The sequence below is a fragment of the Staurois parvus genome, unplaced genomic scaffold (genome assembly GCF_062004578.1).
Source record: "Staurois parvus isolate SC_StPar_1 unplaced genomic scaffold, SC_StPar_1.0 ptg002140l, whole genome shotgun sequence".
Classification (NCBI taxonomy): Eukaryota; Metazoa; Chordata; class Amphibia; order Anura; family Ranidae; genus Staurois; species Staurois parvus.
In genome coordinates this window covers 3,736,500-3,763,605 of record NW_028319936.1, presented here as the reverse complement: position 1 = coordinate 3,763,605, position 27,106 = coordinate 3,736,500, and the positions used below count along the sequence as shown (strand labels likewise).

Here is a 27,106-nt window from a genome sequence, read left to right as displayed (position 1 = left end):
ATATATGCAACACTGTAAAAAAAAAAAAAAAAAAAAGCCATAGCCATATGCTGTAATAAACCACTAAAAATACTTACTGGCTGTAAGTAGATCAAAACATAGAAAATGATCAAATTATCCAGAAAGTAAAGAAATGCTGGTACAGCCCATTTCATGTAGCGAAAGAACTCCTTTAAAGTAAAGCATGTACAGCATCTAAGCGGGCGCTTCTCTAAGAGGGGGAAAAGAAAAAGCATTTTAATGAAACATTCCAAAAGCAAACTAAAGTCTATAAAAACACAAAACAAAAAACGTTTTTGCTTTGTGCATTAAAGAAAAAGGTTAAGACAAAATATACCTTTTACTCTGCAACTGGCTAGAGTTATTTTAAGGTGCCTTAAATAAATTAGCCATATAAGTATATGTAAGCCCTAACAATGAACAACTGCTATTTGCTCTTTATTTGGTCTGTTAAAAAGAAAATTTAAAGGCTAAAGTTCACCTATTTTTTTCAAAATTCCACCGTCCCTATGTATCAATATACCATTAAAAGAGAAGTATGGGAATAGCAAAAAAAAATATCATACTTACCTAGATGGCTGCAGCACTGATCGCAGCTGCAGTTGTCCCCCACCAGCTGTTTCCCAAGAACTGAGTGACCAAACACCACTGATCGCTCAGTTGCCCTGACCCCCCCCCCCCCCCCCCACTCTGAGCAGAGAGTGGTGATTGTCAGTCACTGGCTCTCTGCTTTGCCCCTCCAATACTGGATAATACAATAACGGAGTCCCGGGCTGGGGATGTTGCGGGAGGTGCTGGATCAGGCTTTCAGTGGCATGCTGGGAGGCTGAGCCAGCTGCTGGTCCAGGCATCTGGGTAGATCCCAACTGTAAAGTGGGGATCTTTCCCGAGCCTGGATTAGTTGAGTGATACAGCCTGCTGTCAGCTGAACAAAGGTCACAGGAGTACAGGACGAATTGCACTCCTATGAGCCACAGAACTATAACCAAACTAGCCTTGGCTATACTTCTCCTTTAATGTACCTCTGGCGCAGAAAATAAAAAGCTTTCTCTGCCTTGTAGGACAGGCCTTACCTCAGCCTCCAGTCTCCTATTAAAAACTCCTCCATTACCTGTCCTGGAATTTGGTGTTTGGGATGGAAAAACCATTACAAGGAAGTACTTCACCAGCTAATCTCATTAACACACACAGTGCACCTATCCTTCCCCTTCCAAGAGATTGCTCCTGCTGTAAAGCTCACCATACACTATACAATTGGATTGTACAAGCTCCTTTAGATCTACCATCAAATATGTAGTGCAAGGGCCTGCCTGATTGGATAGACAGATGTGTTATCCTATTATATAGTTTTGGTAAATCTAAAGGAGATCATACAGAGATTGTACAATCAGACTGTATCGTGTATACACCTAAAATAAACTAGTTGCGCTTTCAGTGCCATTAATTGTTAACGGCACCCCAAACGCAGAAGCGAACACACATGATGCCACGTGAAACATTTAGCAAAATGCACAGTAAAACATGCAAACCACAACATGCCAAAATGTTAAAGGAAGCTGTAGGAAAGTGGCTGGAAATAAAACAAGAGGTAGTATAGTAATGATAGAAGTAAACACACCCTATTCTGTGTTGCAGTAAGGCAGTGCATGATGGGAGATGAAGCTTCCTGGAATTTCACATGATCTACATACAGGAAGTGATGGAAGCAAAAAGTTTTAACCACTTGACAATCACGATATAGCTAAATGACAGTTACACGCGGTTGTCCAGTTCTGGGAGGGTGTCATATGACGTCCTCCCAGAACGCGCCCTCCCGCGGCGAGCACCTGGTGATCTCCATGATTGCTGTGTCCTATGGACACAGCTGATCATGTGATGGGGTAAACGGCCAATCACAGTGGACTTTTACCACGTGATTAGCTGTGTCCAACGACACAGCAGATCACCGGGTAAATACAGTTGCCAGTTATCGGCTGCACTTTCCTCACGCTGTCACAGCGTGAGGAAAGTACTGTTGATAACCGGCAATTGTTAGAGAACAGATCGGCACTGATCATCAGTGCCGCCCAGCAGTGCCAACCACTAGTGCCCAGCAGTGCCTCCCGCCAGTGCCCACCAGTGCCACCCACCCATGCCCACCATTGCTGCATATCAGTGCTGCATCATCAGTGCCACCTATCAGTTCCTATCAATGCTGCCTATCAGTGCCTATCAGCGCAGCCTCATCAATAGCACATCAGTGAAGGAGAAAAATTACCTGTGTGCAAAATTTTATAATAGAAACAAAAGAAAAACTTTTTTTTTTCTTGAAAATTTGTTTTCTTTATAGTGCAAAAAATAAAGCACCCAGCAGCAATTAAATAGCACCAAAAGAAAGCTCTATTTGTGTGAAACACGATACAAATTTCATATGGGTACAAAGTTGCATGACCGCACAATTGTCATTCAAAGTGCGACAGCCAAAAATTGGCCTGGGTAGGAAGGGGGTATAAGTGCCAGGTAGGTAAGTGGTTAATCTCAAACAGAAAGGTGAAAGTTCAAAGCTGCCATTGACTAGGTAAGTGGGAGATAAGCACATTGGGATGGCTTGAACAGAAAGGACATTAGAAAAGGTTTCTTTTTATTCTGAAACGTGAAATTTGGCCTGAAAAGGTGAACTTAGCCTATTTTGTTATATCTGTTCAATAGGTGCACAAAAATACCTGCCAGGATTCCAGTGTGCTCAGTACTTCCTGGGCGCTCTACCTCTTCCCATGCATGCTTATTGGCATGGCTCAATTTCCTTTGTGGACAACGAAACACTCCCCTCTTATGTTATGAAGATTAGAAGAGAAGGGGTCTGCTTTGATGTGAAAGAATAATAATCCCTTTCCTCAGAGCGGATGACCAGCCTCTGATGAAGATGTGTGTTGAATGGAAAGTAGGAGCCTTGCTGTTGACGCCTACTTTCCATTCATCACACATCTGCATCAGAGGCTGGTCATCAGCTCTGAGGAAAGGGATTCGTCCCCGAAACACGTCAGCCATTTGACTGCACTGACAGTGAGAACACCTTGCCTGCCGTTGTGGCCATCGTCATTTTTCTATGCTTTTTAGATACATGCTTCGTCTGTGAGTATGTCTTTATTATTCTTTCATTCCTTACAATAAACCTTGGATAATGCACTAGGTGTGTGCGCCACCTGTTTTCTCTCACAAACAGAAAAAAGCCTGGTAGAGATGTCTTCCCCAGTCAAAACAAAACAAATTGACTGTTGGGCGTTAAACATCAGATGTAGTGCTGCTTACAGCTCCATGCACACTTTTTAACCTCCTATCAGCTAGTTAGGAGCGTTTTTTTTTTCCTGCCCCTGGAAGAAAACAGTGTTATCCTATGTAAAACATAAGGAATGCTGCGCTACATTCAAATCAACTAAATTGTGAATGTGGGATCCCAAAATATCAAATCAAAAAATGTGACAATGTTAACAATATTAACAATGCAAATCTATGCGTGCTTGCTGATAATAACAACAATCAAATAAATCACTCAAAAAATGTAAAAACACAAAAAAACACAGAAAACCATATCTATATGTATGTGCATGAACCAAAAATACACACACATATAATTAAATCACACGTGCCTATTGTGAAGTGAAAAAATAACCATAATAATGGTGACACAAACTAATATCTCAAAGTCCAAAAAATATAAAATATTGTTGGTGAACAAAACAGTGCTTCCAAATTATACTGTTAGTGACCACAGGTGAAAACTCGTGTAGGTTTCTGGGTGTATATAGATCTACGAATCCAACCACCTTCTGGATTAGCCTCTCACCTCATCCCTTCGACCCTTGCGGATCAAAGAGCAGTAGTGGATCCCTCTCACAGATCCTCCAGGTACAAAAGCACTCCAAGACAGCTTTCAGGATATAATATTCCCACTATGGCTCTTCTCCAGGAAAGGATGTAATATCAATCTCTCAGAATAAGACAAAGGAATCCTCCCATAGTGTAGTATATTTAATTATACCATAGGAACATGTAGCATATTAAATAAAAAAAACTTACGTAGCAGCCAGTCCACACTAAAGCCTCATGCTTTCAGATGAGGATATATCTGTTGGGTGTACAGCTGAATACACAGGTGTACCAAGATGGCCGCCACGCCGGAAATACGTCACCGCGTTAAGCCGACGCGTTGCGTCACAATGTCATGTGACTTCATCAGGGCTGTCAATCACAGTGACGGTCACTCTTTAAATACCCAACTAAACAGAGAGAACCACCCACATAGGAGGTGTTTTCTTCAGCCTAATCGCATCAATACTTCCTGCGGCCATTACACTGAAGACCACTGGGGACTCCTATGCAAAAAGTGTATATGCTAATAATTACAGTAGGCGCATTTACACAGAAAACGTCCGAGAACTGTATAATAATGCACCAACTGCAATTAATATACCTAATAATTAAAAACAACAAAAAACCTTTATATCAAATTCCCATTTTATTTTAATTAAAAAACAAAAGAATATATTATTTATTAAATATAAAAATATAAAATTAAAATATAATTAAAAAATATATATAAATAAAATAGACCATCTCTCACATAATTAATGCTATTATCAATCATAGTTATGGTAAATTTCAGCATATAATCTCTAATTATATACACCAAAACTACAGCCAATTAATTTTATACAATAACGCGGAAATATATACATACCTGTGCACATAGGGACGCACACGTATATACACAATCCAAACCTCAGTCTAATCGAAAATTATTATATATAAATTTTAAAATTAATAAAATAATTTAAAAGTTATTATTTATTAATGAGAATTCATATTTTATCAAAATTCTATTTAAAATATTTATAATAACCCAACCCTTCACCAGCTCATAAAAGACCTACTCCGAAAAAACTCACACACATATATTCTATCCGAAAGCATGAGTTTACATAATCAATGTATAAAATTATTATAAATGTATATATCTATAGCACCATCTCAATTAACCTCAAAAATCAGAAATAAAACAATTTAAATCAAACTCAATGTTCAAACCATTGGGGAAATAAGTGTGCATACTATAAATCCACTTTGACTCTAATTGGCTCAAAGTACGCACTTTATGGCTGCCTCGCCAGTGTCTCTTATATTTTGTGATACCCCAAAATTTTAGTTCACTAGGGTCTTTGTTATGAAATTTGGCGAAATGCTTAGAGACGCTATGCTTCGGGAACCCCTTCTTTATATTTTGCACATGTTCCCGGAGCCTGACCCAAAGAGGTCGTTTGGTTCTCCCTATATATTGCATTCCACAACTACATTGCAGCGCGTACACAACTCCCTCTGTCCTACAAGTAATAAATTCTTCGATCTTAAATTCTTTCTTACTTACAGATGAAGTAAAATTCATCAATTTCTTATTCCTTCCTTTTGTGGATTTGCACGCATAACATGTCCTGCATGGAAAGAACCCATTTATATCCAAAAAAGTGACATTCTTTTTAGTGGGTGGATCGAGAACATTTTTAACAATTTTATCTCTTAGTGTTGGGGCTTTTCTATATCTAAACGTGGGGAATTCTGATATTATCTCTTTCAGGGCCGGATCAGCTTTCAATAGTGGCCAATATCTTCTAAAAATAGTTTCCACTTTTTTATAATGGACATTGAAATCTAGGCATATCACAAGTTGATCTTTCTGTTCCTCATTTTTCTCTCGATCTACCAACAGTAAATCTCTTTTTGTATTCCCAACTTCCTGGATCGTTTTACTAATTAAATTTTGCTGATAACCTTTGGCTTCAAACCTCTGGCCTATATTTTTTGCTTGACTTAAAAAATCCTCCTGCATAGTGCAATTCCTTCTGAGTCTGATCATTTGACCTTTTGGTATGTTCAATAACCATGGCTGCTACGTAAGTTTTTTATTTAATATGCTACATGTTCCTATGGTATAATTAAATATACTACACTATGGGAGGATTCCTTTGTCTTATTCTGAGAGATTGATATTACATCCTTTCCTGGAGAAGAGCCATAGTGGGAATATTATATCCTGAAAGCTGTCTTGGAGTGCTTTTGTACCTGGAGGATCTGTGAGAGGGATCCACTACTGCTCTTTGATCCGCAAGGGTCGAAGGGATGAGGTGAGAGGCTAATCCAGAAGGTGGTTGGATTCGTAGATCTATATACACCCAGAAACCTACACGAGTTTTCACCTGTGGTCACTAACAGTATAATTTGGAAGCACTGTTTTGTTCACCAACAATATTTTATATTTTTTGGACTTTGAGATATTAGTTTGTGTCACCATTATTATGGTTATTTTTTCACTTCACAATAGGCACGTGTGATTTAATTATATGTATGTGTATTTTTGGTTCATGCACATACATATAGATATGGTTTTCTGTGTTTTTTTGTGTTTTTACATTTTTTGAGTGATTTGATTGTTGTTATTATCAGCAAGCACGCATATATTTGCATTGTTAATATTGTTAACATTGTCACATTTTTTGATTTGATATTTTGGGATCCCACATTCACAATTTAGTTGATTTGAATGTAGCGCAGCATTCCTTATGTTTTATATTTACTTGATCACTGGTATATGATTTAATGCTAGCAGCTCCCTTTGGGATTTATACACACATTTATTTGATTTATACACTTGGAGCGCAGGAGGGTCACACCACTAGTGTTATCCTATGCACACTATTGCAGGCTAAAAGCATTTTTTCAAGCTTCAGCTTCTAGTAGCAGAAAAATAAAACAAAAAAACACTACTTTTTTCCCCTACATGTACTTTAAAAATGTTAATAAAACGTTAGCGCTCCTAAAATGCTAAAATATTTAAAAAATGCGATTACCAGCGGTTTTTATCTAGTGTGCATGAAGCCTACAAAGGATCTTGCCCCCAGGTCAAATCTCTATATATGATGAACCTTTTATTCAAAACTACATACCTGTGTTGCCAACAGTATTCTCATATGTTTATCATTTTATTGACAAGCTCTGCAAGTTAAGACTTTTCTTTATATCTTTTAATTTTACCTAGCATGGGGAAGAGTGAATTCTTGAAAACCCCTCATGGGGTTAATTATTGCGGTCTGTGTCCCGCTGTAGGAGTGACTTCCTTTACTGCCTATCTTTTGAACAGGAAGCAACAGAACATGTACCCAAAGTGAAGGGAATTCTCATCTTAGACAGTTGTCATCAGAACATTTGTCCCCATTGAAAGATTATCCCTCACTTCTTACTCTCATGACAACTCTTGCATTTAGGACTTCCCCCTCACTGCCAATGACAGAAATCAGAAGACTGAGTACTGCGACAAGAAAGGAGGTTCTTACAATGGTCACTTTTTAGGTATTTATGTAAAACCTTTATCCCAAAAAGGGAAAAAAAAAAACTGTTGCTCTAACAGGTGTTAGCTAGAATTTGGGTTCAATTTGTTAGTGTATTTAAATGTGCTAGTACATCTAACATTCCCCTTTTTCCAGACTGGCAATGCTGCTGTCCAAATATGTCCCCTGTGCTCCTTCATCTCCTAGATTGTAAGCGCCAAGGAGCAGGGCCCTCCTAACCCTCTTGTATTGAACTGTATTGCTGCTGTATTGTCTCCCGTTATATTGTAAAGTGCTGAGCACACTGTTGGTGGTATATAAATCCTGTATAATAATAATAATCCACAGTGATCACACTATAATACAGGAAGTGTTTGTTACTGGCCAGATCACCTTTTGAAATCAGAAGGGAAAAAAGCATAAAACAAGTAAACTAATACAGCCACCACATCGAATGATTGGTAAGCTGCAATAGGCTACATTTTTTGAGGGGTTGAATACTGCTTGAAACCTTGCTTCTGTGTAGAAGCTTCCCATAATAAAGACCAGTCACTGCTGCTGGTGCCTTGCACAGGATGTCTGGTCTGTCTCCATCCTCTCCTGTAGTTTTCTACGGGAGCCTGTTAGTGGGTGTTCCTGTTGGTTTCCTTCCACAGCTTTGCTCTCTGCACAGACTATGTACAGTCAAGTGATGAGTTCACTGCTACTTTTACAAGGTAATATCTGTGTTTGCAAACACATTTCATGCACACAAATTGGATTCGTAAATCATTTATGGCTATTGAGGAATATATGTAAAGGAAATTTTTGTACTTGAAGTTCAGTTTTAATGTATGCAGAGCAACATTATATAAGGAATACATCAAAATGTTACCAAAATTCTACTGTGGAAATCAGGAAAACCTTGAGGTGAAAAGGAAGTTGAGCAATGACAATCACTGCACCAACTGTCAAGCAAAAATATATCAGTCACTAGATATTAACACTGATGTAAAGGATCAGGTTTTCTTTTTAAATTAAAATAAACATGTTTTACTTACCTGGCCCCTTAACTCCTCTTCTGAGGTCCCCTGCTGGCACTCGTGGCTCCTCCTCTTGGAGCACCCCCATAGGAAGCTGCTTCCTATGGAGGAGCACCTGCGGGCTTGCTCCCGAGCTGGGCGGTGTGCGTGCATTGACACACACAGTGCAGCTCGGCCCCGTCCCTCCTCATAGGATTTTAATTAACAGCGGGAGCCAATTGCTCCGCTGCCTCAGAAAAGCCTGTGGGAGCGGAGAGAGAGCCACAACAAATGGGCACAGCTCTGGATAGAGTGAGGACACAGGTAAGTATTTAGGGGGTGTGAAGGCAATCCTACTGGGACATTTTTTTATCTGAATGCAGAGAATGCATTCAAGTAAAAAATGTTTAGCTTTTAGAATCACTTTAAGTTATCCTTTCCTTTTTCTACATCACTCAGGTAAAATGAAGTTACAAATCTTTTTGACAAAAGCATAAATAAAAGCAGATAAAACACATTGTCCCAGAGCAGATCACAATTGTTTAGACTAGCTTTGTATGCGATCAGCTAACATTGGAAAATGATGCAAACACCTTGCCTTTCAGAATGACTCTAAAAGCCATTATCAAGCAGGAAAGCAGCTTGACAGCCTCGGCACACACATTAACGGTCGCTGGAACATAGTCATAAGTGTTATCTGCAAAAGAAAATATACAGTAATTGAACATATACTTTTGACATTAAGGGTTTGTGTCCTGCAGCACAGCTTGAACGTTTGGTGAAAAGCAAGTTGACAGACACAAAGCTTTAGCACACAATAGGGCTTTGAAGGCCTGAATTTCAGGGCTTAATCTTAGGTTCTATACAAATAAAACACAAAAAAACCCCAAAAAAACTACAACGGCTACATGTACAATTAATGTATGAAGCCGAGCTATGCTACAATTCAATCATAGGGCCTTGGCCTTCTAATCATTGCTTTAAACGGAAGGGGAAAAAATACACACACACACACAAAGCCAGGCTGTGAAGTAGACTATAAAAGACTAAAAATATGATATAGCTGAAAGATTTATATGGTAAGCTGAGAAAATTAAAAAATGGTACAGCCACAGCAGTAGAAAAGTACTGGCTCATTTCTTTTCTTTTTTGTGTCAATTAGCTTTTCCCCTCCCACTGCATTTATTTATTTTTTTTAACATCACAGCAAGGTAAATAACAAAATGGACTACATTACAAACAAGAGAAAGTGTATATAATAGATAAAAATGACTGATGAAATTCCAGACCCACTGATGTCTATAAAATCAGACTTTTTATGCTTTCCACTGGACATGAAGTATCATTTTCTAGGTTCTAGTGACACCTGCTGGTCAAAAAATCAGCTGCAGTCTAAAGAAAAGACTTCATGCATACTCACGCTTTTTCACTCTTGATTCTTTTTTTGTTGTTTTGTTTAACTTATATTTAGCTATCTGTAGGCTGTTTTTAAAATACACTTTTTTAAAAAAAAAAATCTACTTGATGCCATTCCTTCACAAACAACGTAGGGTGGAACTATTTTAAAGTCCCTTGGCTAAATGAACATTTAAACACTGCCAAGAAGTTCTACAAAAGAGCATTTGAAATAAAGAAAAGTTGTCTAACCCTCATTGGCTGAGAATTTAACCAAAAGGACACGGCTTGATCCCAGAGCGACATAAGTGAATCCAAGCAGAAAGGTGTGCAGTGTTGATCGAGAGAAGAACGATGGGCTCAGGCAGGGCTTGTACCTCATTGTTTCAGGTTCTGTGCAGCATGCCCTGCTCACTGAAATAAATAGAATTTAAAAAACAATTGACAAGCTTTTCAAAATTGATTTACACTGCAAAAAACAAATAGGACAAACTAATGAGGAAAAATTCCATGGCCACCCAGGGCTACACACTACCCACCTATATCAACATATTTCTGTAGTGAGTATGGCCAGGTGTTTGCAATCAGCTACAGATGCTCAGCCTGTACATATCAATGGCAGGTTGTGCACATATAATTGAACACGGAGTAATTACATGTGGTTAACCACTTACCGACTGGCCAATAGTAACTTTACTACTGGCCAGTGGCTCGTCTAGGCACTGTGATGTACCCTTACATTGCAAAGAACTTCCTGGTTTACAGGCACAAGTTCGCCCCCTGCTGTCCTTCGCTGTGGTGGGACACAGCAAGAGTTTGTCAGCAGCCTACAGCCAAGGATTTTGCCTGTAAACCTGTGGTCAACCACAGCTCAGACATTTGTGTGTTAGTAAACACAGCACACAAAGTCTAGCTGTTTTTTTCTCCATAGTCTCAGTTACCATTCAAAACTGAGATCGAGGGGAGACCCAGTCAGATCTGTGAGTAAAAGCAGCACCCATACACTTGTTAGCCAGTGTCATTAGTGCAATGTAAAGTATAATCACTGTATTAGTGTCACTAGCAACATCAGATAGCTTCAGAGTCAGTTAGCGCCAGTCCCTAATTGCTCGCCACACTATAAGTTGCTGATCACCACCATTACTAGTATAGTGTCTTTCTGGATCAGTATTCTGGTCACGGTAAGAACTTTACTAGTGTCCCCAATAGTATAGTGTCTGCCAAAAAGCAGTGTTGCCACTAACAGTGTTGTAGTAACTGCCAGCACTTGTGCAACCTGCCTCCGTCCTCCCCTAGCAAGTGCAGTATCAGTATAATTTTTCTAATCACTGCCATCTCTGATACATTGTCTGGAAAACTGCAGTGTTAGCAAGATCGGGCCTGATCTCTGCTAGCACTATCAGTTAATATTATTTCTAGTGCATAAGCAGTCCCTGATCATTAGCCAGGAGCTCTTTTGCCCATAGTCGCCAGTAGGTACCTATGAAGTTAGTTTTAAAAATAAAGTACACTAGTGAGGAGGCCAACAGGATTTTGAGCATGACAGATGAGAGCAAAGGGGAGGCCTCACTGTCAGAATCAGGCTCAGAATATGAGCCTGTAGAAAGCTGCGGCACCGACAGCAAGCTTGGAGTATGGTGAAGAGGTCCCTGCTAAAATCAGGTGTACCCGACCCCATGTTGCCGAAGTGCTAGAAACAATAATTATGCTCAGATGCAGCACGGCGCAAGTACTAGAGCTACACTACTTTTTGTGATCTGGCAAGCACTAGCATCGTAGTACATCCTGACCTTTTAGACACCACCTCTGTATTTCATGGTGAAGTGGCGAGCACCAGCAGTGCAGCACAATCTGGTGAAGTGGCTAGCAGTAGTAGTGTAATGCAACCACAACCTCCAAAAATTCTAGCACATACCCGAAGAGCCCATAGTAGCCTTTCAGAAGTGCTTGCAAACCCTAATTGGCTGCCCCTAGATTTAGCAGCACTCGTTATGCCCCCATTCACAGCCCAGCCTGGGACTCAGGTAAAAACAGCCAACTTAATAACGCCTCTTGACTTTGTTTCACCAAAGACCTCTATAATTTGATTGTGGACCAAAGTAATGTTTATGCCCAACAGTACATCGCCTCCAGTCCATTTGAGTGGAAACCTATCACAGTTTCCGTATTTAAAGCTTTTCTGGACCTAAACCTTAACATGGGCATTACAAAAAATAATTAATTGCAATCATATTTGTCCACAGACCCGATTCATCATATGCCCATGTTCTCGGTTGTAATGGCCAGGAAAAGATGAGATAATAATGCTTTTTTTATACATTTCAGTGACAATAACCTATGTCATCCCCGGGGTGACCCTGACTATGGTCGGCTCCACAAACTTTGGCCCCTTACAAATGACCTATCCCAGAAACTGGTAGATGTGTATATACCCCAACAAAACATCTGCATATAGGAGTCCCTTGTACATTTTACTGACAAGCTTGCAATCAAGCAATATCTCCTTAGCAAGCGTGCCAGATAGGAGGTCAAAATGTTTAAACTCTGTGAGAGGTCAAAAGGCTATATATGCTGCTTTAGCATTTATGATGGAAAAGACAGTGAGGTGGAGCCTCTCGGGTGCTCATACTACATGGGGAGCAGCAGTAAGATAATATGGGACTTGTTGTCACCCTTGTTCAATATGGGGTACCATTTGTAAGTGAACAACTTTTATGCAAGCGTGCCACTTTTTAGAAATTTGTTTCTTAAAACAAAATTGGCTGCTGTGGCACCATGCAACCTATTTGCAGGAGCTTCACCAAACTGCACGTTAACACCCCAATTAGAAAAAGGGGGAGAAAGCCTGCTAGTGGAATGAAGAACTACTAGCAGTAAAATGGAAGGACAAATGTGATGTATGCATCCTGTTTTCATTCACCCAGACACGAGGTTCCAAATTCACACAGTGGCTGGTGTCATTGAAAAGCCGCTTTGTCTCAAGAACTAAAATCTTAATATGGGAGATGTAGACTTCAACAACAAAATGATGAAGCCGTATTTAGCCTCCCACAGAGCTAGCCACTGGCATAAAAAAAGTGTCTATATATTTAATTTCAATTAGCTCTATACAATGTGTTTGTTATTTACAAACCTACTGGAAGAACTGGATCCCTCCTAAAATTTCAGGAAGCGGTCATCTCAGCCCTTTTGTACACAGAAGGTGCTGTGGCCCAAAGCCCAAATCCAGGCACAGTTAGCTGGCTGCATGAGAGACATTTTCCAAATGTCTTCCAACCTACTCTAATAGAAATGTCACCCCAAAAAAAGATGTGTCTGTGGTAAACAGGGAACAAGGTGCAACACTCCTTTTTTGTCCCTCCTGTCCCTTTACATTTTTTTAATAATTTTTATTCCTATCACAAGGAATGAAAACATCTCTTGTGGTGGAAATAAGCAGGTCTTCTTCATGGGGAGATGCGGTCAATAAGACCCAACAGCTCTCCTCTACAATGTAAAGCATTGGATCATAAAAAAAAAAAATTGCCTTGTTTGTGATTCAACGACGCCGCTGCGGTCCTCCAAGGGCATAGAGATGAGCAGACGCCATCTTTACTTTACAAATCTCTATGCCCAGCTGCCAAGATTTTTGGAATGGGTTCTCAGGCTTACCGGGCGGTGGGGCCATTTTTTGGACCTGTATTGCTGCCCATTTTCATATTGGACAAAGGCTAATAGGGGTATTTTCGATCGAAACATTTCAGCCGCTGGAATTTTGGTGCATCCCTATTCTAGAGTACAGCATGGCATAGTATAGGGGTCCATGCAGTTCTGTAGAAGAAGGGTCTCTAAAAGGTGTTAGGTAGTCAGGAAACTGTTTTTAAAAACCCTAAAATCAAAAGGCTAGAAAAAGTTATTGTTCTGAAAGTTAATTTACAAAAAAGTTAAGAAAAAAAAAGAAAAAAGATGTTTTATTGAGTTAATGTTACATTGTTACTGTGTGTTATTTTTAACTGTTGTTTGCTTTGCAGCTTCAGCACTGATATGTGTATTCTGACAGCGAAGAGTACTACTCTCACAATACATACATCAATGCCTGAAGTGCTGCAGATTTCTCCATACACAGTTTAACCACCTCCTGCCCGCCATATAGTAATATGTTGGACGCAAGGTGGTTCTCTCGTTCTGGGAGGACGTCATATGATGTCCTTGGCACAGAGTAGCAAATCAGGGGCTCTCCAGCCAGCAGTGGCACCAGCAGAGGAAGTATAGGCAGATATGCACCAACTCCACACGGGTCTTCAGAGGGCTGTGTGTCCTCACCACAGCTTCAAGACCACACAGGCAGTGTAGAACCACAAGTCCCAGCAGTGCACAAAGTAAAGCACAGTTCAATGCATCTCGTAGGGAGGCCACCAGCCATGAGCTACTCTATTCATCCTGACTCAACCTCTGCCCATTCTCACCCAATAGGGACATTATATGGTCCTTTTAATTTGAGGGGGGGCTTGTGAGTGTGTTGGGGGTTTTGTGGGGCTCATTTTGGGAGAGGGGTGCAGGTGTGGTGGAATTCTGCGCTGGGGTAGGTTTTTGAGGCTTGTGCGAGAAATATCTCTTTATAGTGACAACTTTGTGTAAAAACAAAAAAAAACCAAAAAACTTTTTTTGTAATTTTCCAAAAACGCGTGGCAAGAATTAAAATCTTCCATGGACTCAACATACGTCTAAGCAAATACCTTGAGGTGACTTTGGAAAATAGGATCATTTGGGGGATGTTTGTATTGTCCTGGAATTTTAGCACCTCAAGAATAAAAAAAAAAATTACTAAATTGTACCTTATTAGTCCCAGAATCTTCAGAGTTCACCACTGACATGGCACAGCTATTTTGGAAGATACTGGCCTGATGTACGACAACTTCAACCTGTATTGTTGAAAGAGGCAACTGAAACAATATTCTATATAGAAACATTCTCCCACAAAAAAGATAAATAAAAAAACACCACCAATTAATTACTGATTATATACAGAATTATACAAAATGCAAAAGGTGTATACAGATTTCCTTACTAGGCATAAACCTAGAACACTAGATTTGAAAGCATGTTCATACCTACTAGAACACCACGGATACAATAAAACATATTTTTCTTACACATGCAAAGAGCATTAGCCGTTATCTCCCACCTTCCAGTACCCCACTCCTATAGGGCACAGAATTAAAGAAAAACCCCTATATACTTTTTTTCCCCCTGTCTTTAACCAGGTCCAATGATGTTGCAGAACTCTTCTATGTCCTCTCCTACCTAGAAAGTGGTTCCCAAATGCTTCAGACAGCGGTTTTGTCATGTAATGACATGGCACCATGCTCTGCAACATTTGCCTGTGAGTTTAGGGTGGGAGCAGAGTCAGACATCCAGGGCCCACAGGGGGGTTGAATGATGGTGGGGAAGTCATTCAACCCAGAAGAGGAGTGGCATTGCATTTTTGGATCTGTGAGTCTGTTGGGGACAGAGCCAGAGGATCAGGTGATTACAATTTTTTAAATATCCAGCCACTGACCGGAGCCATATTTTTTTTTTTTTTTTTTTTTTTTAGATGAATACGTATCTAAACCCCAAAACAAAAATGTTATACAATGCAGATTGCCAATCCTTAGGGCTCTGGCAGTGAAAGCGATAAAGGATAAGCCGCCGGACACTCCCTTTCCTGAGGAGCAGCCAATCGGTGCTCATTACACTGCAAGGTCTCTCCCCTCCCTGCTAGTCCCCGGGTGCGGGGTACTGGAGACAGGCAGGGAGGGAAGGAGAAGACATACAGCGCAATGTTAAAATTATTAAACATTTAAGTTGCCATAAAGTCCCTTTTGTTTTTAAAAGCCCCAGACATTCCTAATATCACCTCCGATTTAAATACAGTTTTGGTTAAAATGTATTTTTCTTTTTTTATCTGAACGAGTAGATTGGGACACCGATTTAGTCCCTGGACAAGTAGTTTTTTCAAAAATTTCCACACCCCTGCACTATTAATTTGGCTCTATACCAATAGTGCGCAGTATCAGCTACTGTAATATTTATGTAGGCATGGGGTGTTGTCACGTATTTGAACACTGGTATGTATAATTCTTATCTGGGCAGTAACACTTCTTTTTTTAGGGTATCCCTACTCTGGATGTCGGTGTAACTGAGATGCCTTTGGACAGCAGCATTGTCAATCTGGGGAGACGGTAGTGTAAGATGCACCAGTCGTACTTTATGACCAAATTAAAGCTGCATTCCAGCTAACACTTTTTATGTTTAATCTCTTTTTATTAAGATTTCCTTTTAACAAAGTTTATTTATTACAGGTACTTATATAGTGGCGTCAATTTACACAACACTTTATATACATATTGTACATTCACATCAGTCCCTAACCCTCAAGGGGCATACAATCTAAGGTCCCTAACTTACATTCATACATACACATTCTAGGGCCAAATACAGACAGGATCCAATTAACCTACAAGCATGTCTTTGGATTGTGGGAGGAAACTGGAGTACCTGGAGGAAACCACAGGGAGAACATGCAAACTCCAGGCATGGTTGGGATGCAAACCAGTGACCCTAGTACTGCCAGGTGGAAGTGCTAGCCAAAGTTACAAGAAAAAGACCAGCTAATGCTTTTTAAGCAGTTACAGAAATCATTGCTTCCTTTTAGGATAAAGTTTTTATCTATATAAATAAAGTTAACCATTTTAGACACCCATGTCAGTGTTAAATGGTTTGTCTCAACCTTCTAGCTGTCACTTTTACTGGACAGCTTGGTCTGTAAAAGCAAGGGGAGAAAAAAAAAAAAAAAAAAAAAAAGACCTGCTGTCTGGAATACCAGGTAAAAATTAAAAAAAAAAAAAAAAAATGAAAAAAAGGGAACTAATACAGCCACCAAATCTAAGAAACGGTAAACTGCAATAGAATTCATTTTTGTGTTTGAGTTGAATATCACTTTAGATCAAAAACAGAAGGGGGCTTTAAATTTAATGATTAACAGATCAAGAACAGGGCTCAGAAATGTTACTGGGGAAGTGACATATGGTTTAGATTAGAAGCCTTAGCACACGTCACACACAAGTGTAAACCTGTGACAAGCAGATATGTTTTTTGAATGTTATATATCTTTACTCTCAGGCCTGGAAGGAAATAGGCTGCCTTGTCAAAGATCAAAAAATCAGTGTCATTTAGATATGGCAGCTACTATTACTCGCCTCCTTCTGAATATGCTAGTTAGCTGCCTAGATGGCAAGATTCATGGGATGTTAGGTGTCCTCCCCACAGCTTTGCAGGAACACGCACTCTGCCGCATTCAAAATTCGAGCATGCTCATTGGGCTTGCCGCTTCTATGGCAGCAGCAGCTGAGCTCAACGTTGGTAAGGGAGAGTGCTATGCTCACTTCAGTAATCTCATTACAGAATCAGTGAAAAAAAAGAAAAGAAAATTTTTTTTTTTAGAAATTATATAATCATACATACATACATACATACACACACTCACAAACATGATCACCGGCCACTTTTTCAGGTACACCTGTTCAATTGCTTGCCAACACAAATTGCTAATCAGCCAATCACATCGCAGCAACTCAATGCATTTAGGCATCAAGACAGGATGAAGACGACTTTGAAAGTTCACCGAGCATCAGAATGGGGAAGAAAGGGGATTTAAGTGACTTTGATTGTGGCATGGTTGTTGGGCTGAGTATTTCAAAAGCTAATGATCTACTGGGATTTTGATGCACAACCATCTCGAGGGTTTATAGAGAATGGTCCGAAACAGAGAAAATATTTAGAGAGCAGCAGTTGTGTGGACGAAAATGTTTTGTTGATGTCAGAGGAGAATGAGCAGACTGGTTGCTATGACATTCAGATGGTAGGGTCAGAATTTGGCATACACATGAAAGAATGGATCCACTCTGCCTTGTATCAACGGTTCAGGTTGGTGGTGGTGTAGCAATACAAAACTTCAGTTTGAGTAACCAGCAAAGTATTGTCTGAAAAAGTTTGTCTAATTGGTGTATCAACATTCAGATTTAAAAGCTGCTTTTAACTGTTACTGACTAGTAAATGTGATCAGTTTATCAAATACTCTCTGTCCATATGCTCCAACTGATAACTGTGGATCCTACAAATCTATATATCTATTTAACCATAAACAACGATTTAAACCAATATATTTTAGAAAATTAAAGCGGAACTTAACCCTCTTCTCCTTTTCATCCAAGAAGGCTGCCTACATAGCCTTTGTTTGACTACAACTGCCATGATGCTGTACATGTGGTCAGTTATGACACCAGACATTTCCCGATTTGACAGTTTGGTAGAGAACACAGGCAACTATGACAGTTAGCATTCCAGAAACTGTTTTTTGAAACCGTCAAATCGATGGGTTTATTTCTGATTTAAAGAGAAGTTTGCTGTACGGGAGGTGCAGGAGCCAAGAGTGTTTCAATTGCAGCTACTGAAAGGCCTTTACACCCTGGTCACACTGATCCCAACCTTGAAATCATACAGCTTACAGTGAAGTAACGCGATTTCAAAGTCGGATGACATGCCGATTTGAGGTGCGATTTGCAAGACACCTGACACAGATGTCTATGCAGATCGCACCAAAAGTAGTGCATGTACTACTTTAGAAATTGGTGCAACTCCAACCAAGTGGGAACAGCAGTGATATTACCGCTGTAATTGTGGACAATAGGGTGCAACATGCCATGCAATTTGCAAGTTGTATGGCATGCAAGTCGCCCACAGTGCGACCAGGGACTTAATGCTCATTCTCAAATGTGGCAGCCCATGCTGCCCTTTGAAAAGTTATCCACAGTGGATTACTTTTTTTGGAGAGTGTTTGACAGGCAGTGTGGAGATGACATGTCACTTCTTCACCGCACATTTTCACCCTAAAAAAGCTGAACCACTGTACTGCAATCGTGTACATTGCATAGTAGTACATTGCACTCAGTTGGAGGGTAGTCACAGCATGGCCCCTATAGTATATATACTGTACTAGTATAGTATTACATGGGTCGTGTTTGGTGGCTGTTGTGCCCACTGAATGCAATAAGAGGTGTAATTTTTGCTGCGATGATTGAGATTATCTGATCAATGTGATGAAAATGATTGATCAATTGATCGGAAACAAAACTGATTATTTATTGAAGCGCTAATGGCTTCAATAGAAAGATCAACAACTTCTGGAATCACATTGAAGTCACATATAGAAGGAGAGTTTACTAACACTGGAGCAGACAGAACCTGGAGCAGCTGTGCACAGATACCAATCAGCTTCTATCTTCAGCTTGTTCAGTTAAAGTGTTATTAAGCCCAAAAGCAAACATCATACAGCAGCTTAACAATTCTTAGGGTTCATGTACACTGCAGCTGATAAACTCACGTTTAGGAGCGGTTCAGAGGGTTTTTCAGCAGCCCCTGAACTCACCCTAATGTTTTCCTATGTGTCCATGTACACATCTTCATTTACTGTCGTTTACAGGCAGTTGAGTTTATAGTCATTTTTTTTAACACAACAAACTGGCGTTCAGACGTCCATTTTATCAGCGTTTCAAACGCAGAACACTTGTAAAAGCGGTTAAACGTGGAAAATTGCATTTATAAGCATTTGCTTTCGAAATTTTTTTTTAACTATTCCAGTTCCCAATGCTGTCCAGAGCCTTTTTTCATCATGAAAAATGCATGCAAAAAGTTTTCAAGGTGCTCAGATGGACACAACACTGAACACAGGATGTTCCTACCAAGCTTGTCACACATTGTAATGACCAATTCAGACCTCAGACCTCTCCCACCCTTGGAAACAAAAGATATGTTAATGCCCATTCACACCTCAAATTCCTCATGAAGACCCCCTGCCAGGTGAGCTTAATGACTCACTCCACCAGATACCTTCCCACCCTTGAAAACAAAAGAAATGTTAATGAGCAACTCACACCTAAGCTAAGCTCAACACATACTGCGGTCTCTGCTTCTACTCTCGGTATTTCTCTGAAAGTCTGAAATAGTTATTAATTTACCACTTTTCAGTGCATTCTGGGAGTTTGGAAGGTTCTCCTGTGCTTATCTTTAAAGAATGCTTCTAAACGCAAACGCGCATTAACGCATTATGCAAACGCGGCTAAACAGACGTTTTTAAACCTACGTTTTGCAGCAGTCAGTTTCAATTGTTGAGAAACGTCTTGTGTACATGGGGCCTTAGATGTGACGGCTGCATTCATTTTCTTCTTTCAGATTTCAAACAAAGCCCAAAAAAAAAAAACTAATGCAGGCACCACATTTAATGATTGGTAAGCTGAAATACATTATATTTTTTGATTTTGGCTTCCCATTGCTCAAAGGATAAAATTCAAAAAATTAACAATAACGTATAAAGCCATTTATAACTCTGCCCCAAATTACATCATCGATCTTGTCTCCAAATATCACCCAAACCGTACTCTCCGCTCCTTGAAAGACCTCCTACTCTCTAGCTCCCTTGTCTCCTCCTCCCATGCTCATCTCCAGGACTTCCCCAGAGCTTCCCCCAACCTCTGGAACTCTCTACCCCAATTTATCAGACTATCACCTACTCTGCTCACTTTTAGGCAATCTCTGAAAACCTATCTCTTCAGGGAAGCCTATCCTGCCCTCAGCTAATAATGGAATCTTCTACTCTTCCAACCAGTCCATCCCCCACAGTTACTACCTTTTGTACCATTAGCCCCTCCTTCCTAGATTGTAAGCTCCAAGGAGCAGGGCCCTCCTATCCCTCTTGTATTGAACTGTATTGTCTCCCGTTATATTGTAAAACGCTGAGCAAACTGTTGGTGCTATATAAATCCTGTATAATAATATTTACTCCTAGATTGTAAGCTCCAAGGAGCAGGGCCCTCCTAACCCTCTTGTATTCTGCTGTATTGTCTCCAGTTATATTGTAAAGCGCTGAGCAAACTGTTGGCGCTATATAAATCCTGTATAATAATATTTACTCCTAGATTGTAAGCTCCAAGGAGCAGGGCCCTCCTAATCCTCTTGTATTGAACTGTATTGAACTGTATTGTCTCCCGTTATATTGTAAATCGCTGAGCAAACTGTTGGCGCTATATAAATCCTGTATAATAATAATATTTACTCCTAGATTGTATGCTCCAAAGAGCAGGGCCCTCCTATCCCTCTTGTATTGAACTGTATTGTTGCTGTATTGTCTCCCGTTATATTGTAAAGTGCTGAGCCAACTGTTGGCGCTATATAAATCCTGTATAATATAATAAATAATAATAATTTGGGGTTTGATATTGCTTTAAAGGCTATGTTCACATTTTGAGCATGATAAATATATATCCATATTTAGGGTGTATCATATAACATGTTCCAGCACTTCACCCCAGCCCTGTGAGGGCTGACAGAGGTTCCTATCCCCTGCGGCCGCTGTCACATTCAAAATTGGCGCTGCTGTGCTGGGCATAATTCCTTCAATCTGCCACCACTGCAGACGACTAGCAGTTGACCTGGGAGGGCCCCAATGAGCGTCCTTATAGCCCAGTGAGACTTTCTATAGCTTACAAACAGAAAGCCCATATGGAGGTACAAGCTGGAGGAAGTCTACAGAACCCACTGGTCAGGGGTGCAATGCTTTGCAGGCTCCTGGGACACAAAACAAACGTGCATTTCTTTATCAGCAAACATATCTACATTTATTGTATTGCCCTAAAGGTGAACTTACCCTTTAAGCTTTGAAATGAAAGCTAGATGCTGATTGGTTGCAACGCACAGCTGCTCCATTCTTAGTAAATCCCCCTCACATTATAAATGCACTATAACCAAACATTATATATTGTTATTTGATCTATTCTGTGTATTCAAAAAGCCAGCTGATCCTGTGGCGGGGTGCAAATATTAGGAAGGGGAAGAAGTCCATGGTCCCATACATTCCAGATGGGAGAGGAAAAGTTTGCTGGTTTCCATAATAGACAACTTCCTAGTATATGAGTGTATGGTAGCAGCAACAGCATACCCCGACTTACCTGCAGGCTGCTCTCAGAAATGTACACAGACGAGAAACACGTCACTAATCTCATGGCACACATCCCACTGTACAGGTAGTCCTATCCAAGGTATCTAAGAAGGCATTTCCGGGGTGTGACGTCATGCGTTCCACCCCTCGCTTCTGTATACGGCTTCCTTCTCCCCATTCTACTATTATAACACAATGACACCCCGCGTGTTTAGTATTGGCGGAAAGTAGAAGTATACAGCAGAAACCGGAATTACTCTTTGAGTCGCCGCACCGCTCCAATGCTGGAGCCCGTCGCAAGCCCTTCCCACAGCCACGCCCCCACACGTCCAGTCCTGCGCAGGGGCTATTTCCGGGCGTGGCGCCCCCATGTGACAGGCAGTGGGGTAGAGAGGCGGAACGGTGAGGTTCCCCCTAGAAATTCCCCAAGGCAGGTGAGAGGGGTTGTCATGGAGACAATGGCTTCCAGCTGTCAGCTGTGTGCTCGCTAACCCGCTTGTTTATTTCCTGTGCAGAACCCCTGTGTGGGGAAACGAGAGCCATGCAGAGCGTCATCAACACGGTGAAGGGCAAGGCTCTGGAAGTAGCCGAGTACTGGACCCCTGTGCTCAAGGTATGGGGAGCAGCAGACGTTTCTGGGGGTGCTGAACATCCTACTGAGTTTACTGGACAACCACCACTTCTGCATTGTCAGACAGTCCTATAAATTCCAGGAGACGATCGGTTATATAGGTGGCTGAACACTATACAATCTGATTTACATGTGTAGTACAAGAGGCTTCTTTAGATCTGTTATTAAAGTGGAGCTCCACCCAAAAGGGGAAGTTCTGTTTTAAAGACTGGTCTATGCTCCCCATTAACCTTTGGGGAGTGGGGGGGGATTGACAGGTACCCAATTCCACTGCGATCACCTAGGTGGTCGGAAGTGGACGTTGTCCTCCTACCCTCCCTCCCCGTAGTCTTCTATGACACGTCCCAGAAGACTACGGGGCCATTCAGGAAGCGCAGTGCTTCTCGTGCATGCACAGGCGGTTGCCCACACTGAAGATGTCCCCCCCTCTTATCTACTGATAAGACATATGGTGTGGAGATGCTCTGCACATGCTCAGTTTGGTGTGTATTGCTTTTTTTTTCTTGGAAGAGTGCATGTGGTCAGCACAGGGCCTATCAGCACTGTCCAGACAGAGGTCAGGGGTTCTGCATCCTCCCAGAGCAGAATGAAAACTTCTACAAGCTTTAAAGAGGAGTTCCACTCAAAAGTGGAATCTCCGCTTATTTGCCTCTCCCCCCTTCACTGCCAGTTCGCCATGGCAAAGTGAACCAGAAGTTCGATTCTTCCTCCCTCCAGCAGTCTCCTGGGAACTCTCACAGATCCCAAAGACTGCTGGACCAATTAGGGGGCGCAACATGACTGGCGCAGTGTGCACCAGGCTGTGAAGCCGCAAGCTGTCGCAGCCTGGTGCCCACAGTTGGGATGCTGGCATCGTGGAGGAGAGAAGGGAAAACGCGGGGGAGAACACCGCTGGATTCTGGGACAGGTAAGTGTGTGTTTATTAAAAGTCAGCAGCTACAGTTTTTGTAGCTGCTGACTTTTAATAAACCCAAGAACTCTGCTTTAACATATGCTTTGCTGGACACTGATAAAAGTCACAAGATTGCTCTAACTGCTGATAAGAAAATGTATTTAGCAGTTTATATGTACTAAAATAATTGCAATTCCATGTGAGAGACCAGATAACGTGTTACTAAACCCAGGCCCCTGCATTCACTATAACTATGTGTTATGAGAACCTTCTTTAGATCTACCATATTTATGTAGTGTGAGCGCTTTGACTGGATGCAGATAGAAAATATTCTTTAGGCTTGTCCTTCTTCTGCATAGTTTTGGTAAATATAAAGGAGATTGTATAGAAATCTCACAATCAGGTTTGTATAGTGTATGGCCAGCTTAAAATGCTAGCCATATACTATATATTCTGATTGTGCAACCTCTGTACATTTCTTTTTCCTATATGTACCCAAACTATGTAATATGAGGACACACTTGAACAATTGATTCAGTCTGTATCCAATCAGTCAGGTCCTTGCACTAAATAGTTGATGGTAAGTCAAATGGTTGTCGTACATGTAATGATCTGTTTGAATGAGTCTTCACAGAATCGGACTATATCATCGAATCTATGAATTGTCAAAAAGACACATACATCACCGATTTTGGTTTTTGAGCAAAACTCCTTGATTTAATTTAATCCAATTGTGGAAATTAGATATATTGATATGGTTAAGTGTATGGCATGTGGAATGATCTTTTCAATTTTACAATTTGTTTTGTTTTCTTCTGGACAGTAAATCAACAATTTAATCATATATAAAGTTGTTCTATGTATAACCATTATAGGGGCTCGTTTTCAATCTGTGGGGTGAAAACACCCTCCAAACACTCCTCTATTAAGCTGCAAATGGGTGTGTTTACATGCCGCAGCCACTATGCTCAGCTTTGCAGCCATGACAAGGAGGAAACCCTCTCCCCATGTTTCGTGGGCAGTAATAAATGCCACTGTCAATGCACATGATGGTGTCGGCTTTTTAAAGTTAAAATAAACATGTTAAACTTACCTGCTCTGTGCAGTGGTATTGCACAGAGCAGCCCTACTCCTTATGTTCTGGGGTCCCCCGCTGGTGCTCCTGGCTCTTCCCCCCTGTAGGAAGCTGCTTCTGATGGGGGCACTCATGCATGCTTGTGTCCATCTAGATACATGGCCCAGTTCATCCCCGCAGCCTGCTCTGTGCTCAGAGGTTTTGACTGACAGTAGGAGGAGCCATTAGGGCCCTTTGCTCTCAGCCAAGCCTGTGAGAGTGGGGAGAGGGGAGAAGAGCTGCTGCAGATGTGCACTGCGCTGAACTGAAATCCGGTCAGGTTAGTATATGGTAGGGCTGCTTCATGTAAGGTGTGTTTTTTTTTTGTTTTTTTTTTTTACCTTTAATGCAGAGAATGCACTAAGGTGAAAAAAAAACATTTACAACCACTTTAGAACAGGCAGTGAGGAGGCAACATAACCTCTCCTCATCACATGTCATATGTCCTCTGAAAAGCTGTCCACCACAGATTACACTTCAAAGGACCAAAGCAAGTGTAACCTCGAACTAAGCACCTGTTCACACCAGCAGCTGCACTTTATGTGGTAGGATGAGAGTGGTGTGTATCTCAGCATCTTGTTTTTTTTTTTTTAAGGAAACTGAGTTGAAATAGTACAAAGTTCTATTGGCTGCAGTGGTTTGTGTAACTCTGCGATGAAATAAAATGCTGCAGTCTGAAATTTTTTATTTTTTTTCAGTGTGCACCACTGAACTGGAGTGGTGTAAAAAGTCCTTATGAGGGGGGAACGACATTTTGCCTTGTCTTGCAGTGGGGCTGCACTGGGCAGTCCCACAACACCTGGTGTGAACAGACCCCAAAGGGGATTGTACAATCAGATTATATAGTGTATCGTCACCTTTTAGATTTACCAACAATAGCAACTATGCACTGAAGTGCTATGTGTTTATTTAACCCTTTGACGCCGACATCACACAAATATGCGACCTCACGGAACTTGTTTTTTTTTTCGTGGGGCCGCATATTTGCATACCTGTCTTTGTGTTGGGAGCGCACCGCACAGCGCGCTCCCAGCACAAATACCGCAGTGTCACTGAGAGCCCCAGGTCCCATTCTAACGATCAGGACCCGGGATTCCCGATTCCGGGTCACATGATCGCTGTGATGGCCTCTGATTGGCTATCAGAGTGATCAGTCACTGTGCAGCCTGGCCCCCTTGTGTTTTTTTTCTCTCTATGAATGGAGAAGAAAGATACATTGTATCCCTCTTTAACTCCTGGCATAGAGAGAAAAAAATGTTTGTAAAAAAAAAAAAGAATATATATATATTTAAAAAATAAAGAAGAAATACCTAGATCAGTGGTTCTTAACCTTGTTGGAGGTACTGAACCCCACCAGTTTCATATGCGCATTCACCGAACCCTTCTTAATTGGAAAAATAAAATATGATTTTTAAAATTCAAAACATAGGTATATATTTAGGTATATATTTATACATAGGTGCACAAAATGAACAAAACCATTAAGAACAAAGAACAAAACCATTAAAACATGATTTTCACACAAAAACAAAAACATAATAATGAATATTTACTGCATGAATCATATGAGTCGGGTGTGGGTCTTCACCTCCGCCGAACCCCCGAGACTGACTCACCGAACCCCTGGGGTTCGATCGAACCCAGGTTAAGAACCACTGACCTAGATCAAGGTTTGATCTAGTTCAGTGCCAGGGTAAGTGTTTGGTCAATGTCAGGGTCAAAGGTCAGGATTTAAAAAAAAAAAACAAATTGGTGTCAGTGTGTTTTTAGATAAAAAAAAAAAAAAGACAAAAACGAAATGCACACTATTGTTTCTGGGCTGTACTACGGGTACAAACAATAAATAACATAGCCATATATGGTATCGCTGTGATCATCAAGAGCTGGAGAATTTATTTTGGGTTGTTCTTTGTTGGTAGGTTATGGTAGTTACAAGAAACACACAGCTAACTAAAAAGTTTTTTTTTTCTACTATTTAGGGCCAGTTTTCCTTTGATAATAAAAAAAATCAGGAGATATCCATTACCATTTACCACCAAATGAAAGCCCAATTTGTCCTGAAAAAAAACGCAATATAGTTCACCTGGATGTACAAAGTAGTTGTGATGATATGTACAGTTTTACGAACACATGTCTGCATTGCAAAATTGTGCTTAGGCATTTAGATTTGTTTTACCCTTTGGCATGAAGGGGTTAAACAATTCAGTTCATATCCAATAAACTTAGTTCCTACCATAGTTGCTGATAAGTATAAAAGATATTGTTCAGTTTGTGATCTGGCTTTTACATCAAGGAAAGAAGGCAATTTAATGAGCTTGGAAATGTGTGACATCTGCAGAAAAGGTTGGAAAAAGTGAAATGACAGCTGTCATGATGTCTCTATGGCTCCTGAGTATTGTACAGCTGTGGTCTCAGACATTAACTACCTGCCGACCGCAGATAGCCGAATGACGGCTGCAATGCGGCCGGCCAGTTCTGGGTGGACGTCATATGACGTCCTCCCAGAACGCGCTCTCCTGCGCGCCCCAGGGGGCGCGCACCCGGCGATCTCCGTGATCGCTGTGTCCTACGGACACAGCTGATCACATGATGTGGTAAAAGGCCAATCACAGCGGCCTTTTACCACGTGATCAGCGGTGTCCAATGACACGCTGATCAGAGGAAAATGCAAGTGCCGGTTCTCGGCTGCACTTTCCTCACGCTGT

At 40.9% G+C, this 27,106-nt stretch overlaps 2 protein-coding genes across 4 annotated transcripts in view; one reads left to right on the top strand and one right to left on the bottom strand.

Annotated features, from left to right (window-relative positions):
* Positions 1-22,090, bottom strand: part of SLC35A5 (solute carrier family 35 member A5) — a 36,933-nt gene extending 14,843 nt beyond the window's left edge. Inside the window, exons 1-5 of one of the 2 annotated variants that reach the window (XM_089665160.1) lie at positions 21,775-22,090; positions 14,566-14,652; positions 10,004-10,165; positions 8,950-9,053; positions 78-206 (exon numbers count right to left, since the gene is read on the bottom strand). In XM_089665160.1, the coding sequence (XP_089521286.1) occupies positions 78-206; positions 8,950-9,053; positions 10,004-10,133 (363 nt within the window). In that variant the 5' untranslated portion in view covers positions 10,134-10,165; positions 14,566-14,652; positions 21,775-22,090. The remainder of the gene's footprint in view (positions 1-77; positions 207-8,949; positions 9,054-10,003; positions 10,166-14,565; positions 14,653-21,774) is intronic. The other variant, XM_089665161.1, reaches the window with a different exon arrangement.
* ATG3 (autophagy related 3) overlaps positions 22,049-27,106 on the top strand; it is a 77,947-nt gene continuing 72,889 nt past the window's right edge. The window contains exons 1-2 of one of the 2 annotated variants that reach the window (XM_089665162.1): positions 22,049-22,198; positions 22,280-22,377. In XM_089665162.1, coding sequence (XP_089521288.1) covers positions 22,306-22,377 — 72 coding nt within the window. In that variant the 5' untranslated portion in view covers positions 22,049-22,198; positions 22,280-22,305. The remainder of the gene's footprint in view (positions 22,199-22,279; positions 22,378-27,106) is intronic. The other variant, XM_089665164.1, reaches the window with a different exon arrangement.